The sequence below is a fragment of the Equus asinus genome, chromosome 18 (genome assembly GCF_041296235.1).
Source record: "Equus asinus isolate D_3611 breed Donkey chromosome 18, EquAss-T2T_v2, whole genome shotgun sequence".
Classification (NCBI taxonomy): Eukaryota; Metazoa; Chordata; class Mammalia; order Perissodactyla; family Equidae; genus Equus; species Equus asinus.
The window spans coordinates 13,162,152-13,177,281 of NC_091807.1; the positions used below are offsets into that span (position 1 = coordinate 13,162,152).

At 37.1% G+C, this 15,130-nt stretch overlaps 1 protein-coding gene across 1 annotated transcript in view; it reads left to right on the forward strand.

Annotated features, from left to right (window-relative positions):
- LOC106848022 (multidrug resistance-associated protein 1-like) overlaps window positions 1-15,130 on the forward strand; it is an 82,059-nt gene that overhangs the window by 6,755 nt on the left and 60,174 nt on the right. The window contains exons 3-5 of the mRNA XM_014867647.3: window positions 5,422-5,569; window positions 6,377-6,519; window positions 12,373-12,550. Coding sequence (XP_014723133.2) covers window positions 5,422-5,569; window positions 6,377-6,519; window positions 12,373-12,550 — 469 coding nt within the window. The remainder of the gene's footprint in view (window positions 1-5,421; window positions 5,570-6,376; window positions 6,520-12,372; window positions 12,551-15,130) is intronic.

The following is a 15,130-nucleotide window of genomic DNA, read 5'->3' on the forward strand; positions in this document are numbered from 1 at the left end:
TTCTCAAGAGTATATGAATCCTTAAAAAAAAAAATGGTTGATTACATACGAGGTGCCCTGCGTTATGCTAACCTTTAAAAATATAGAGATAAATGAGCTAGTTCCTACCTTCTAGGAATTCGTGGTAGAATTAGAAAGATTAATACACTATCAATTACCCAAAAAGGCAGAAGGCAATATAAGGATGATAGACAAACACAGTTTTCAGGAGAATCACCTAAACAAGTTTTCTCAAGTAATTAATGTTTTCATGCAACATTTAAAGATGTTCAGGAGTGAGTCAGGTGGCATTCTGAGTTGAGCAAATACCACATGCAAACCACAGAGGCCAGAGAGAACTGACCCTCCCACACGCCGCAGAGTGTTGGTGTGGCAAGAGGTGAAGCCAGAAGGGCAGATCTTGAAGCGTTCTCTAGGATAACCTGAAGGGAAGGAGAAGCCCCTGAAGACTGTTAAATAGAAAGTGACATCATCATTTTTGCACTTCAGAAAATCTCCTTTGCAATTGTGGGGATACGGTATGGATGAGAGGGAAATGGAGACAGAGAAAGTGGGTAGGAGGCTCATTGGGTATTCTGGGAGAGTTATGGCTACACTCTGAACTATGGTAATGATGAAGATGATGAAGAGGAACGAGCATATTCAAGAGCTGTGTAAGAGAGAGAGTCGATTAGATAAGGAAGTTGAGGACCTGGGAAAGGTGTAGAATAAATCTCAGTTTGTGGCTCTGATAACTGTGAGGTTCAGGTGTGGTGAAAAATTATTTGCGTTCACTTTGGGGTAGCTTCAGTTGAGATGCCTGTAACTCATCACCGTGAAGAATCATGTGTTTGGATATGTAGATCTCGGGGTTCGGATAAACCTTTGGCCTATGGATATGGATTTGGGAGTCATTGACTGTAGGTCAGAGGTTGAAGACGTGAGTACGAATGAGATCAGCCAGAAAGCAAGTCTTCTGAATAGGACAAATCAGTGGAACATTGGGAAGCCTCAATATTTAAACAGTGAGAAGTGGTGAGTCTGCAAGGGAAGCCAAGTCAAGGCATTCAGAATGTATGAGAAAAACCAAGCAAAGAGTATGATTGAAAGCTAAGGAAATTGTCAGAAAAGGAGAAAAATAAAGTGGTCAACAGGGCCAAATCCTGAAAAGGGGTAAATTAAAATAAGAACTGAGTATTCTCCATTGAATTTGGCAACATAAAGATCATTGGTGATTTTTATGAAAGCAGTTAAGGAGAAAACTGATATACATGGTGAGCAAATAATTAGGCAGAAGAGGTTAATTATGATAAGAATTCCAAGTTACACAAATCTAGGAATCACTTAAAAAGGATAGCAAAAATTTTACACTAATCTGCTACATTAAGTTACACACTAGAAAAAAGAAAGTTTAAATAGATTTTATGTAAATATGGGCTATTTATAGTTAATGATTTTGATTTTTTTAAATTCATGTATGTATAGGTATGTTTTCCAAACCTGAATCCTGTTTCATCCGTGAGCTGAGAGAAAGAGTGATATCTACTCTGACTTTAAAAATTTCACTGTCGTTTCTAAGTCATAGGATATCATAGAATTTAAATAATGCAAATAAAATTAATTTTAAGTAAATTTACTTTTAAAACTTTAATTATCAAACTATAAAAGCTATATGCATTTATATTAAATATTATAAACACCATTTTAGAAGGCCTAAAGTAAGGAGCTGAAATTAAATTCAATAAGCAAGATAAGGCATAGCAAATTTTAAAGTATGGCAGCTCCATATCTTGAAGTCTATATCTTATATCAATCAAACAAACCAATAAGCTATACTTGTTGAATATCACATTTATTTTCTGTTTAACTTTAACATCTCAGAACTAGATAGGAAATATTTTCATAACATGCTAATGTCTGGAGCTGGCATTGACTTGAGTCTAATTTGATTTCTTATCTGGTGGTTAAACAATTGCAGATGCAGCATGGCTATTGTTTAAGAGACTGTCACTGTGGAGACAGTGGTTCATTGTATTCTCAGATCTGTTTTTTCAGTTACAGAATTAAGTCAGAAATTATTTCCTAGGCCAAATTCAAGCTCCCATAATTATATGAATAATTCAATTAAAATGTGCTCAGATGATACAAATAATTAGGAAATTATATGCTTATGAGCCTTAATTCCTAAGGCGGTAGCTGTCTAGATTGTTTTGATGATCGAATAATTACAAAGCCTTTATCAGCAAATATAATCTGTCATCAGTGTGTAATAATCATGGTCATAGAATAATCCCCTTGACATACATGGAAAAATCTAGTTAGAGTTTTTGTAGGTCACAGTTGAACCATTATTTTAACCAGGGATACACTATTCAATCTGCCTTACCTTTTCCTCACATATTAATAAAAATTGTACATTACCTGACTTTGTCCTATCCTATGAGTTTTAGACAGATTGACTTCTTGCCTTTTCTCTTAACACAATCACCCCTGACCAGAAATGTTTAAAAAGGTGATTAATATTAATCAAATTGATAATGCTACTGTATATCCATACTTTCCAAGTATTCAGATATTACTCATCTATAAAACTTCCATTTCATCTCATCTTCCTAGCCAACTGCCAATGTTCTGCTCCTCCTAAATTAGTTAGATGAGATACTTACGCACACTTGTTCGTGTTAAATATACTCAAAATTCCCTCTGAGATGAAATTGAAAACAGAGTGGAAACAGTACACTTAAAGGCATTGTCTGCCTTTGGTTAAGTTAGCACTGGTTTGTGTCCCATTTAAAAGTCTGTGACCAGTCTCCGGAGTTCCTGGCATGTTTAACCACCTGCGAAAATGGGAAATTAATACTGCTCTGCCTCCAGAGAGTTGTGAGGATCAAATTAAGTGAATCTTCTTTGAAAAATAATATCAATCTGAAAAATACAAGATGCGTGTATGAACCTCATTATTGCTTTAGGAATAAAGTCCTCTAATTTATGGGACCTGGTGCGTTCTATATTTCATTGATTGGGAGGGTCAACTGTTGATCCTAATTCCTTCCCCAAAAGCTGCCTCAACATTTGTTTTAAAGAAGCTTCCCCTTTTCCTAGACTCTTATATGTGAAGGGGAGACCAGCTCCTGTGATGAGAGTATTTAAATCTACCAGAAGACAGCAAAAGGGGCGGAGAGAGCACACCTGGGAAAAAGGAAGTCACAGTAATTAAACAACCCAGCCGTGTGCATCACTCTCAATTCAGCTTAAGTGTCACTTTCAGATGCCGCATTATTTGGAGACTCAGCAGGAAAGCCAGGGGTCACTTATCCCCATGAACCAAAACCGCTGAGTTTTGCACAGTTCCAACTCAAAATGCTGAGGCAGTAAATGTTATCAAAAATGCTTTTGTGAAAATCAATGCAATCTTATTTTGAAAATGAATATTTATTTTATGGAATGAAATGGAAGGACTTAATATGACATAAAAGTAGTTTATTGCTTAATATGTTTTTAAAAGTGCACTACAGGAAAATGTCCAGCATATTTTAGCCAACAGAAACGGGATTACTGAAGGTCGTTATTGTGTTTAAGCCTTTTTGTTAAATGTGAATTGTAATATGATGCTAGGTTGTATAATAAAAGTAAAATTGAATCCAGTACAGACTCCAGTTACCACAGGATTTAAATCCATCTCAGGGTCAATCAACTGAGATTCTTCAGTAACAATGACAATGGAAGCGGTCCCAGTTTGGAGTGGTGGAATACTTTGGTTTGGTCTCTTGGACTGATGTACTTTATAATGGAAAGAACTGAAGCTACAGAGTCAGAACGTGGATTTAATTTCTTACTGAACAAGTCATGTCACCAAGCTCATAAACTGAGTGTATGAACTACATCACTTAGGACTATGTTTGACTTCAAGTAACAGAATTGCCAAATAATAATAGCTTAAACAAGTAGGTGTTTATTTTCTTGTTGTTGTGAAGAAGACTGGGAATAGGTCCACAAACTACCTCAGAAATGTTCTAAAGGGTCCAGGCTTTTTCTATCTTTCCACTTCCTATCTTTATTATTTGTCTTTCCACCTATGCTGGCAAAGATGGCTTCTCTCAGAGCATTATGTCTTCAGTACAGGCAGGAAAGAGGAAGGGAAGGAAAAGGGAGGCAAAATGTTTTTACCTTTTGATGTTTTGTGCCTTCTTTTCTTTCTTTCTTTTTTTTTTTGCTGAGGAAGATTCACACTGAGCAAACATCTGTTACTAATCCTTCTATTTTCACTTGAGTAAGAGTGGCCCTGAGCTGACATCTGTGCCAGTCTTCCTCTATTTTGTATGTGGGTCACCGCCACAGCATGGCTGCTGACAAGTGGTTTAGGTCCAAGCCTGGGAACCGAACCCATGCCACTGAAACAGAGTGCACCAAACTTAACCATTAGGCCACAAGGCCAGCCCCTGCTTTGTGCCTTCTTTTGAAAAAGAAAGTTCTCTTCAGCAGATTTCTTTTAGATATCCTTAGCCATAACTGAGTTTATTATTAAGGCCAAGCAAAAGATAATGAGATTAGCAGGACTGGGTTTAGGCCAATCATAATTCATAACTCTGTGGCTCCAATAAGGAGTTACCCTGAGTTTAAGAGATTTTCAACTGAATAAATATCAGACTCCTGTTCGGAGGAAGATGATGGGGCAGAGGATGACTATAAGGTAAGTATAATTCATTGTCTGCCACAGATGCCTTTGTGGTATAACTAGACCATGCATCTTAGTTTGCCTGGGACAGTCCCAGTTTGGATGCCTTGTTCTTGCATAACTATTCACAATGTCCCCTGGGGCGAGCTCTTTGAATGGAAGAGAGTAGAAGCACCCACAGACTGGCAGTAACTTGCCATGCTTCTTAAGCCATCAGCTTGGAGATGGCGCTGTCACATCACCTCATATTCTATTGGTCAAAATAGGTGATTTGGCCATGGCCAAAGTTTACAGGGCAGAGACGGTTGGACAATCCACATCTAGTTGGACGGTCTGTAAAGTCAAGTGGCAAAGGGTATATAAAGTTCGAGTGGAATAGGAGAAGTTGCAGATGCAGAGGTTGCATCCGTTTCTCCTCTGAAACAAGCCTAAAAAGCAAATATGGGTTTTGAGGTGAATACTTTACTGTGAAAGCTAGCTATTTAAATTTCAGTAAGGGAGATAGGGTAGGTGGGTGCCTCCAATATGAGATGAGGGTTTCACTACATGATTAGACGTCTAAAGAGCCCTTCTAAAAGCTACAAATGATTATTGCACTTTGTTGAACCCCAGGATAAAGTTGTATGATTTTTCAAAATACAGTCTAGTCATTGTGCCCTAATCAATACAATAATTTATAAATCAAGGAGTGAAATAAATGCATGCAAAAATTTTCTAACCTGATTATTGGTTTTGTTGAATTGTTTATTTTACTCTTTCATTTTTAGAATAATTATCTTAGGCTATAAGAAACCTCTGGAAAGAGAGGATCTTTTTGAACTAAATGAAAGTGATTCCTCCTACGTTATATGTCCCGTCTTTGAAAAACAATGGAGGAAGGAAGTTTTAAGGAATCAAGAGAGGCAAAAAGTAAAGGTAATTATTAAATCCGAAGTACTTAATTACTACCTAAAACTAGATAAACTTGTTCCAAATATGAGATATTATTATCATTAATACATAATATAGAAATATATAAAATATATTTATAATTATATAAATATAAAAATATATTTATAGTATTAATATAATAATGTATAACATGGGAAATGACAACCAATTTTCATAGCACAATTGGTTGTTATTGCAGCTAATTTCTGTCATCAAGTTATTCAACATCGTTTCCCTTTAATATTCAGGAGCAAATGTATTGATATGTATGTATCTTTGGCTTCCTACCAATATCTTTTACTCAACTGTCATGGCAAAGATGGTTTCTATATCTCAGAGCCTCATGTCTGTTGGTGAAAGTAAATCATATGGTGGCCAAGGCCAAAGTTTATGGGGCAGGGAGAGTAGGTGCTCCACATCCAGCGTCATATCTGTACACATATATGTCTTCTTTAGACTTCCCAAAAGAAAATATAATTTGAAAATGAAAACTATATTTATATTAATTAATTATGTTAATAAAACAGTTTCAAAATTCACAAAAGTAATAGAATACAACTCTTTCTTTGCTCATATATACTACATGGTATAAGTAACACCAAGTGATCTGTAGAGATACCATACCAATGATATGGGTCACGTTTTCAAGTTTAACTGAATTTATTCCTCCCTTGTTACATTATTATCTTTGGAGTATATTACTAATTTTATGGTTAGTTTATATATATAGTTCATTTTTACTTGTATTAGTTCTGTCCAATTTTCTCATTTTTATTTTCTTGCATTATATAGGCATCCTTTCATAAAGAGGCACATACCAGGAAACCATCTCTGCTCTGTGCATTGTGGAACACCTTTAAGTTTGTCCTCATTCAAGTTGCTTTGTTCAAAGTGCTTGCTGATATTTTATCCTTCACTAGCCCACTCATAATGAAGTAAGTTGTAGTCTTGGTTTTTTTTCCTCCCCACAGGTAAACGATAAGTAAGTGTTCCATCATAAAACTTGTACTAAAAAAGAGTATGGAAGGTCCTCATTGCACACAAAATTTAGGATATGGACGTTCTATTAGGGTTGCCTGTGATACAAATGCAAATTATGATAATATAGTCAGTATTTACTGAAGCCAACCATGTACTAAACACTGCTCTAAAGTTTTTATTTTAATCATCTTGTTTGATCTTTACAGCAATCCTATGAGATAGGAAGTATTGTTACAGCCATTATTACAATGCAGCAACAGACAGGGAGGTTTGGTAGTTTGCATAAGTCCACATAGTCAGAAAATGCCGGAGTCATGATTCAAATCCAGGAAGTCTGGCTTGAATATATATTTAGAAAATGAAATGATACATACCTTTACTATTTTGTTTAGCTATGGTCTTCTGGGAGTTGAACTTTATTGGCCAGGGCGATAATAAGTAAATATGAATATAAATATTAAATGTATGTGTATGTAAATATATAGTGTAAATATTTGAAGAACTTTTGTAGTATTTCGTTGATATCCATATGCAAAAGTTTACAGGCAGACAATGATCGGAGCCCTTGACTGTGTGCTTCCCTTTTTAAGGAAGCATTGCCCTACCTCTAACTGTTATATGAAGGAAACATTGGTTTTTTTATTAACCTATGATTATATTTTTTGTACTGAATACATTTTCAAGTTGTTGGAGTTTTTAAGAACCATTTAACTTATGAAAATAGAATTCATTCTAAATTATCTGAACCCCAGATGATATCCAGGCGTATATTTATCCAGTATTTACTGTGTACCTACTACATACTAAACTCTGTCCTAAGTAGACCGTGAGGATAGAGCAAAAGTCACAAAGTCTCTGCTCTGATGACACTTAGATGGGAGAGATAATAGTAAACAAATAAATAAATATAAATGATATTTTGAGATAATCAGTGTTAAGGAAAAATGTATAGCCAGGTAAGGGGGTTGGAAATGCCAGTCTGGGGACATGGAAGTTGATGTTTTCTGTAAGGTGGCTAGGAAAGCCATTGGCGATAAGGTACCATTTGAGCAAAGTCCTGAAGGAAGTTAGGGAGGAAGCCAAGACCATATCTGCTGCAAATAGGAAGAACAGGAAGGGCAAAGCCATGAGGCAGGAGCATGCTTGGTATCTTTCAAGATCCACAGGAGGCAAGTGAGGCTGGAGCAGAGAAGCTGAGAGGAAAAGTAATCAGATTAAGTTTAGAAAGGTTCAGGGGCGAAAAAGATCTTGAAGGGCCTTATGGAATAGGATGGGATATTGACTTTTATTCTGTGTTAGAAAGGAAGCCTTTGGAAGATTTTGAGCAGGAATTGGTATGATGAGACAAATTTTATAGGGATCACTCTGGCTGCTATGCGAAAAACAAGGTAACAAGGAGCAAGAGCGGAAGAAGGGTCACCAGTTGGAAGACTGAGGTAATCCAGGCAAAGGCAATGGTGGTTTCAACTAGGTTGTAGCAATGAAGGTGTTAGAAAGTGGTCAGATTCTGGCTGTACTCTAAAGGTAGAGGCAACATAATACACTGATAGATTGAATGTAGGTTGAGAGAGGATGCGAGAAATCAAGGATGCCTTCAGAGTTTTTTGCTTAAGTCGCAAGGTAGATGAGGCACTGTTTGCTGAGATCTGGAAGGCTCAGGAAAGAGTAGAGAGTAGAGTTTGCTTTTGGACTTGCTAAATTTGCCATCGTGCAGAAAAGAATCAACACAGCAGACCTGACTGCTGTGCTTTGAAAGACCTGCTTACAAGGGATGACCTTTGGCTGGCAACTGGAACTTGGATTTCGGGAGGGTTCCCACCACCCTAACTGTTAAGAGTGGCTCATTGTGTCCAAACCGTTTATACAATCACTTTGGTCCATGCTGAATACCTGCTTTCCTTCTGGGAGTTTGGAATTTGGGCGTGTTTTAGGAAGAGGCTGGCCCTGGATGCTGAGTCTCTAATAAGCTTGCCTGGTAGACAACATTTTTCATATGTCACCACAATTAGTTGCTGGAATTAAACATGTTCTGTGTGACTCTACTGGGAGAGGACTTTTGGAAACGAGTACCTGTTTTCCCCTGGACTTCACTTCATGCGCCTTTTCTCTTTGCTGATTTTATTTTGTATCCTATAATAAATTATAGCCATGAGTATGACTATATGCTAAGTCCTGAAAGTCCTTCTAATGAATCCTTTAACTAGGAAGTGGTCCCTGACAGCCATCTAGGTAAAAATGTTGAGTGAGCAATTGTCTAGATAAGTCTGGAGCTAGGAAAGATAAAGGCTGGAGTGATAAATTTGGGAACTGTTCCAAATTAGAGTGGCTATGTCAAGGCATTGTTCTGGATGAGATCACCCTAGTGTGAGTGAAGAGAAATAAAGATATCCACAGACAAAACCATCAGATATTTCAATGTGTAAAGTTGGTGAAGACAAGGAAATCTATCAAAGGGTGGTGAGAAGGAGTGGCTACTGCAGAGAGGGGAGAACCAAGAGAGAATGCTGTCAGAGAATCCGAGGCAAGAAGGGGTTTCATTGCTCTCAGAAAACTGCTCATTTTTCACCCCCAAGTCTCTATTTGGCTCCCGTGTCTATTGAAGGATAAGCTAAATGTCTCCCGGATTAAAACCTCCCACAGACAAGATAACAGATCTCTTTTTACCCTGCCTCTGCCCCTCACCTCCATATATCACAGTTATTTTTAAGCATATACAATAGGATTATCTCATCTGTGGCCAGAAATCTATCAGAGATGCATCGACCAGCATCCTCCTCTCCTGCCCTGTTCTGGTTATCTGTTGCTGCAAAATTAACCATGTCAAAACTTAGTGGCATAAAACAATGAAACAATGATTTTATTATGTTCTTGGCTTTGTGGATCAGGACTTCAGATAGGAATCATTTTTCTCTGCTCCATAATGATTGGGCCCTTAGCTGAGTAGCTCGAACAGCTGGAGATAGCTATAGCGGCTCAAACGGAGACATACGTCTGGGGCCTTGGTTCCAGCTGTTGGCTGGGTTACCTTGATTCTTCTCCATGTGTGTTGGTGCTGGCACGTCCATCATGTCTTCTTAACTTACAGGCCTGATGTCGGGGCTGTGATGATGCAAAATGGCCAGATATCTATCAATCTGTCTGTCTCTCTCCATAGCCTCTCCAAATAGTTAGCTTGAGCACAGAGGTTTCAGAGCAGGTGAACTTCTTTCATAGCAGCTGGATTTCCCCAGAGTAAACATTCCAGGAAGCTCGGAGAAGTCTTTTCATGAACTAGGCTAGGAAATCCCAGAATGTTACTTCAGCCACATTATTTTGGTCAAGCAAATCCCTAAGTCAGCCCAGATCCGAGGAATTGGATCCAACTTCTCAAAGAAGGAGTGGCAGGGGATTCCCAGCCATTCTTAGTCATGCTCTGATTCCCATTTGCTTATGACTCCTGCACAAGAAACTCATTATCGAATCTCACTGTGTCTTGGCAATTCACTGTCTCTGTGTTCTCCAAAATTTGCAGTCTATGGGGTACTAAAAAGAATTGCTAAGTCCTTGGTGTGGGGTAGAGAATGTTCTGCCTAATTTTCTCACACATTTTTATAACACACTAGCTTGACCATACCCACAAAACAGTAATTTCAATATTGCATTGAAATGAGTCAGTTGATATGTCTTTCTCCCTGCCTAGACTATGAGCTCCTCCAGGCAAAGGATCCTGTGTCATTCAATTTTTGTATCCTCAGCTGCTAGAAGAGCCTGGCATGTAGAACTCTAATATATTGCCTGAATGGAATACTGAATAAATAGGCTTATCCAAAGTTATACTTTTCCAGGAGACCCTCATTCTAGAGTAGTTGAACAACCTTAAAATTTCCACTGAGGAACAATTGAGTGATCAGAAAGAATTTTATGAGTTTGTATGATCATAATTTGGGCCTGGCAGAGATAATTTTAAAAGCTCATTCTGAGACATCTATATTTCCTTTTGATAAGGAAAAGTTACTGGGGAAGACTATCTTTAAGAATAAGAATAAATTTCATATTATCATGACTCATATGTGTAGTAAGCATATAAAACTAATACTTTCACTAATTTACTACTAGAAGAGATAATGTTTCTTATTGATTATAGTTCTTACTCTTCTTTCCCCCTTTATATGGATTTTTATTCTAGTGTATTTCAAACAAAAAAATATGAGTGTTCATATCTGATATCATGAATATAGACTTATGTTTTATCCCATGCCTTGATCACAGGTTATTTTTAGTATTTCATGATTAATATGTGTAGAACCCCATGGTACCTGATGATCGTCATTTCATTGATTTTATGAGAAAGGAAATTCTAGTTCATAGGTATATCCACAGAAAGAGGAATGGGGCTCCTCTTTCAGAAAATTTAATTCTGAGACCAAGAAGTCATTTAACGAGTTGTTTTTATAAGAATAATTTGGTATCCCAATGGATGGCATCTCAGAGATCAACTAAGAAATACACAACCTCCTATTGTTATTATGTCTGTGTGGGATGTAGGATCATTTAATAGTGTCATTGAGACACTGTTCCAAATAATTTTCAGTGACTAGAGGTTTTAATAGTAGCATTAGAGATGCTTGTATATATATTTTTCTAAAGTATGATTTTAATAAAGTTAATCTTTTCAAGTACTTGGTTTGTAAAGCAATTTGGGCAACACAAATTGCTTTTAATTGTTCTCCCATTAGCTGTTCAAGCTGCCAATAAAATTGATCAAAGCTTAGGCATTTATTTCTTATTTCCCATTTTAAAAATGTAAACTCACATAAAGAGTGAGTTTTTAAATTCAATATTCTTGGAAACAAACTTAGGTATAGTCTTACCTAATTACGTATGGTTTCCTTCTGGTTCTAATAACCTGTAAGTTCCCTCAAAATAGCTATTTACAATGACAAAGTATATTTTTGCATCTCTAGAGTTCAGAGTAAAAAAGTACATTTCTAAAACATCTACTAGTATATCTTTTGCCTACAAAATAGCAGGAACTATTTAAATAAACCAAGAACTGAGCCTGCAGAATAAATGATGTTAATTTGTCCTCTCAGAGTATGTGCCCAAGATGTTTCCACCATTATGCAGAGTATACGTAGTCTTTTAAAATTATTATTTTTGGTCACATAGATGCAGTTTTAAAAAGGGCGAGACTGTATAATGTTATTAACAGTGGACATCAGTCATTCTGAGTTTTTATCAGCGTTTGTAGTTGAGGGCCAATAAGCAACCAATATAGCTATGATTAGAACCACCCCGTTGTCTAACTGTACTTAAGAGGAAATAAGAAAGGTGGAGGAGAGGAAAATTGGATAAAAATAATTACAAGAAGTGAGATATAATTCAGGTGTTTAAAAAGACCATGTCTGTGTACCACTCTAAGAGGTTCGCTACTTAAGTTCTGATTGTCACATTTCCCTGCATTTGACAAAATGCATGTTTTTGAAAAAAAAAAATTTAAATATCTCTATGTCTCAACTTTTATGATGAAGTTAGACCAGAAGAATTAATTATTTGATGAGATTACCATATGAAAACTAGAAACTAACCTCCTACCCACAAGCCTGTGGAAATAATTGTCGGCTTTATTTACTTTATTATGCAATGCTTGAGTGAAAATAAAGGCAGAAGGTCAAACTGTGCAAGTAGAGAAGAAGAACAAGTACGAATCTGTGTGTATGTGTGTGTGCGTGTCTGTGTAGCATTTGACAACACTGGATTCTCAAGCGTTTAACTACTTCAGATGTTTAACATTTCTTCCTCTTTTACAATTTTTATACGACATTCAGGCAAATGATCATTTTCTGTGAACACCGCCCAGATTTTGGTTGGAGTGGCTATGGTTATGCATTGGCGCTTTTTGTTGTAGTCTTTTTGCAAACTCTGATCCTTCAGCAATATCAACGTTTTAACATCCTTACTTCAGCAAAAATTAAGACAGCTGTAATTGGACTGATCTACAAAAAGGTAAAAAATTTAAGGAATTCCCAATTTCTAAATGGACTGTTCTTTTACATGCTGTAAAATAAGGAGACTAAGGGTCAGCCCAGTGGCGTAGTAGTTAAGTTCACATGTTCTGCTTTTGTGGCCCAGGTTCACGGGTTCAGATCCTAGGCACGGACCAACACACCGCTCATCAAACTGTGCTGTGGCAACGTCCCACATACAAAATAGAGGAAGATTGGCGTAGATGTTAGCTCAGTAACAACCTTCTTCACCAAACAAAAAGAAAGAGGGGCCAGCCTGGTGGCAAAGTGGTTAAGTTCACACGCTCCGCTTCAGCGGCCTGGGGTTTGACAGTTCAGATCCCAGGTGCGGACCTATGCACTCCTTATCAAGCCATGCTGTGGCAGGTGTCCCACATGTGAAGTAGAGGAAGATGGGCACAGATGTTAGCTCAGGGCCAATCTTCCTCAGCAAAAAGAGGAGGATTGGCCATAGATGTTAGCTCAGGGCTATTCTTGCTCAAAAACTAAAAAAAAATAAAGAAAGGAAAAAAAAGAAAAGAGGACTAGGAAAATAGGAGACCATATTAAAAAGTTCTTAGGGTGCCCTTTGAATATACATTTGTTTTGCTTTAAAAGGACTTTGACTCATCAATATTGGTTGCATTAATTTCTCTATAGGGCCCTCTCCCCATAGTCCCTGAAACTTCTAGTCAACACTAATGCATGAATTTAAATGATGTTCTTTGTCTATTGTTGTGTCACAAAATTCCTCCTCAGAAAGTGAATGGAACTGAATATGTTCATGGCTGTCTACATTTATATATCAAGAAAATTTCTCTTTTCACGATAATTTTCATTCTACAATCTACCTTTTTCTTTCATTCTAAGCCCTACCCTACACCCAACTTTGCTGTTCCTTATACCTGGCATAATCCTAAAGTTTAATTTGTCCTATTCTGAAAATACAGTTTTAACTACCACCTCTTTACCATCCAGAGCCTTTTCTTGACATCATAATTATAAACAGTTAGAGAGTTTCCATGAAGTGAAGGACCTATACAATGAAAATTACAAGGCCTTTCTGAGAGAATTGGACGACGAAATAAGGAGATGGAAAGACATTCCACGGACATGGATTGGAAGAATAAACATAGTTAAAATGTCCGTTCTACCTAAAGCAATCTACAGATTCAATGCTGTCCCAATCAGAATCCCAATGACATTCTTTACAGAATTAGAACAAAGAATCCTAAACTTCATATGGGGCAATAAAAGACCCTCAATTGCTAAAGCAATCCAGAGAAAAAAGAACAAAACGGGAGGTGTCACAATCCCTGACTTCAATACATACTACAAAGCTACAGTAATCAAAACAACATGGTACTGGTACAAAAACAGGTGCACAGATCAATGGAACAGAATTGAAAGCCTGGAAATAAAGTCACACGTCTATGGACAGCTTATCTTCGACAAAGGAGCCGAGGGCATACAATGGAGAAAAGAAAGTCTTTTCAACAAATGATGCTGGGAAAACTGGAAAGCCATATGTAAAAGAATGAAAATTGACCATTCTTTCTCACCATTCACCGAAATAAACTCAAAATGGATCAAAGACCTAAAGGTGAGACCTGAAACCATAAGGCTTCTAGAAGAAAACGTAGGCAGTACACTTTCTGACATCAGTATTAAAAGGATCTTTTCAGACACCATGTCTTCTCAGAGAAGGGAAACAATAGAAAGAATAAACAATTGGGACTTCATCAGACTAAAGAGCTTCTTCAAGGCAAATGAAAACAGGGTTGAAACAGAAAAACAACCCACTAACTGGGAAAAAATATTTGCAAGTCACATATCAGACAAAGACTTAATATCCATAATATATAAAGAACTCACATAACTCAACAACAAAAAATCAAACAACCCAATCAAAAAATGGGCTGGAGACATGAACAGACATTTCTCCAGAGATATACGGATGGCCAATAGGCACATGAAAAGATGTTCATCATTGCTGATCATCAGGGAAATGCAAATCAAAACTACACTAAGATATCACCTTACACCCGTTAGAATGACAAAAATATCTAAAACTAATAGTAACAAATGTTGGAGAGGTTGTGGAGAAAAAGGAACCCTCATACACTGCTGGTGGGAATGCAAACTGGTGCAGCCACTATGGGAAACAGTATGGAGATTCCTCCAAAAATTAAAAATAGAACTACCATACGACCCAGCTATTCCACTACTGGGTATCTATCCAAAGAGCTTGAAGTCAGCAATTCCAAAAGTCCCATGTACCCCAATGTTCACTGCAGCATTATTTACAATAGCCAAGACATGGAAGCAACCCAAGTGCCCATCAACAGACTAATGGATAAAGAAGATGTGGTACATATATACAATGGAATACTACTCAGCTGTAAAATAGAACAAAATCATCCCATTTGCAATAACATGGATGGACCTTGAGAGAATTATGTTAAGTGAAATAAGCCAGTTAGAGAAGGATAATCTGAGTATGACTCCACTCATATGAGGAATTTAAAAATGTAGACAAAGAGAACAGATTAGTGGATACCAGGGGAAAGGTGGGGTCGGG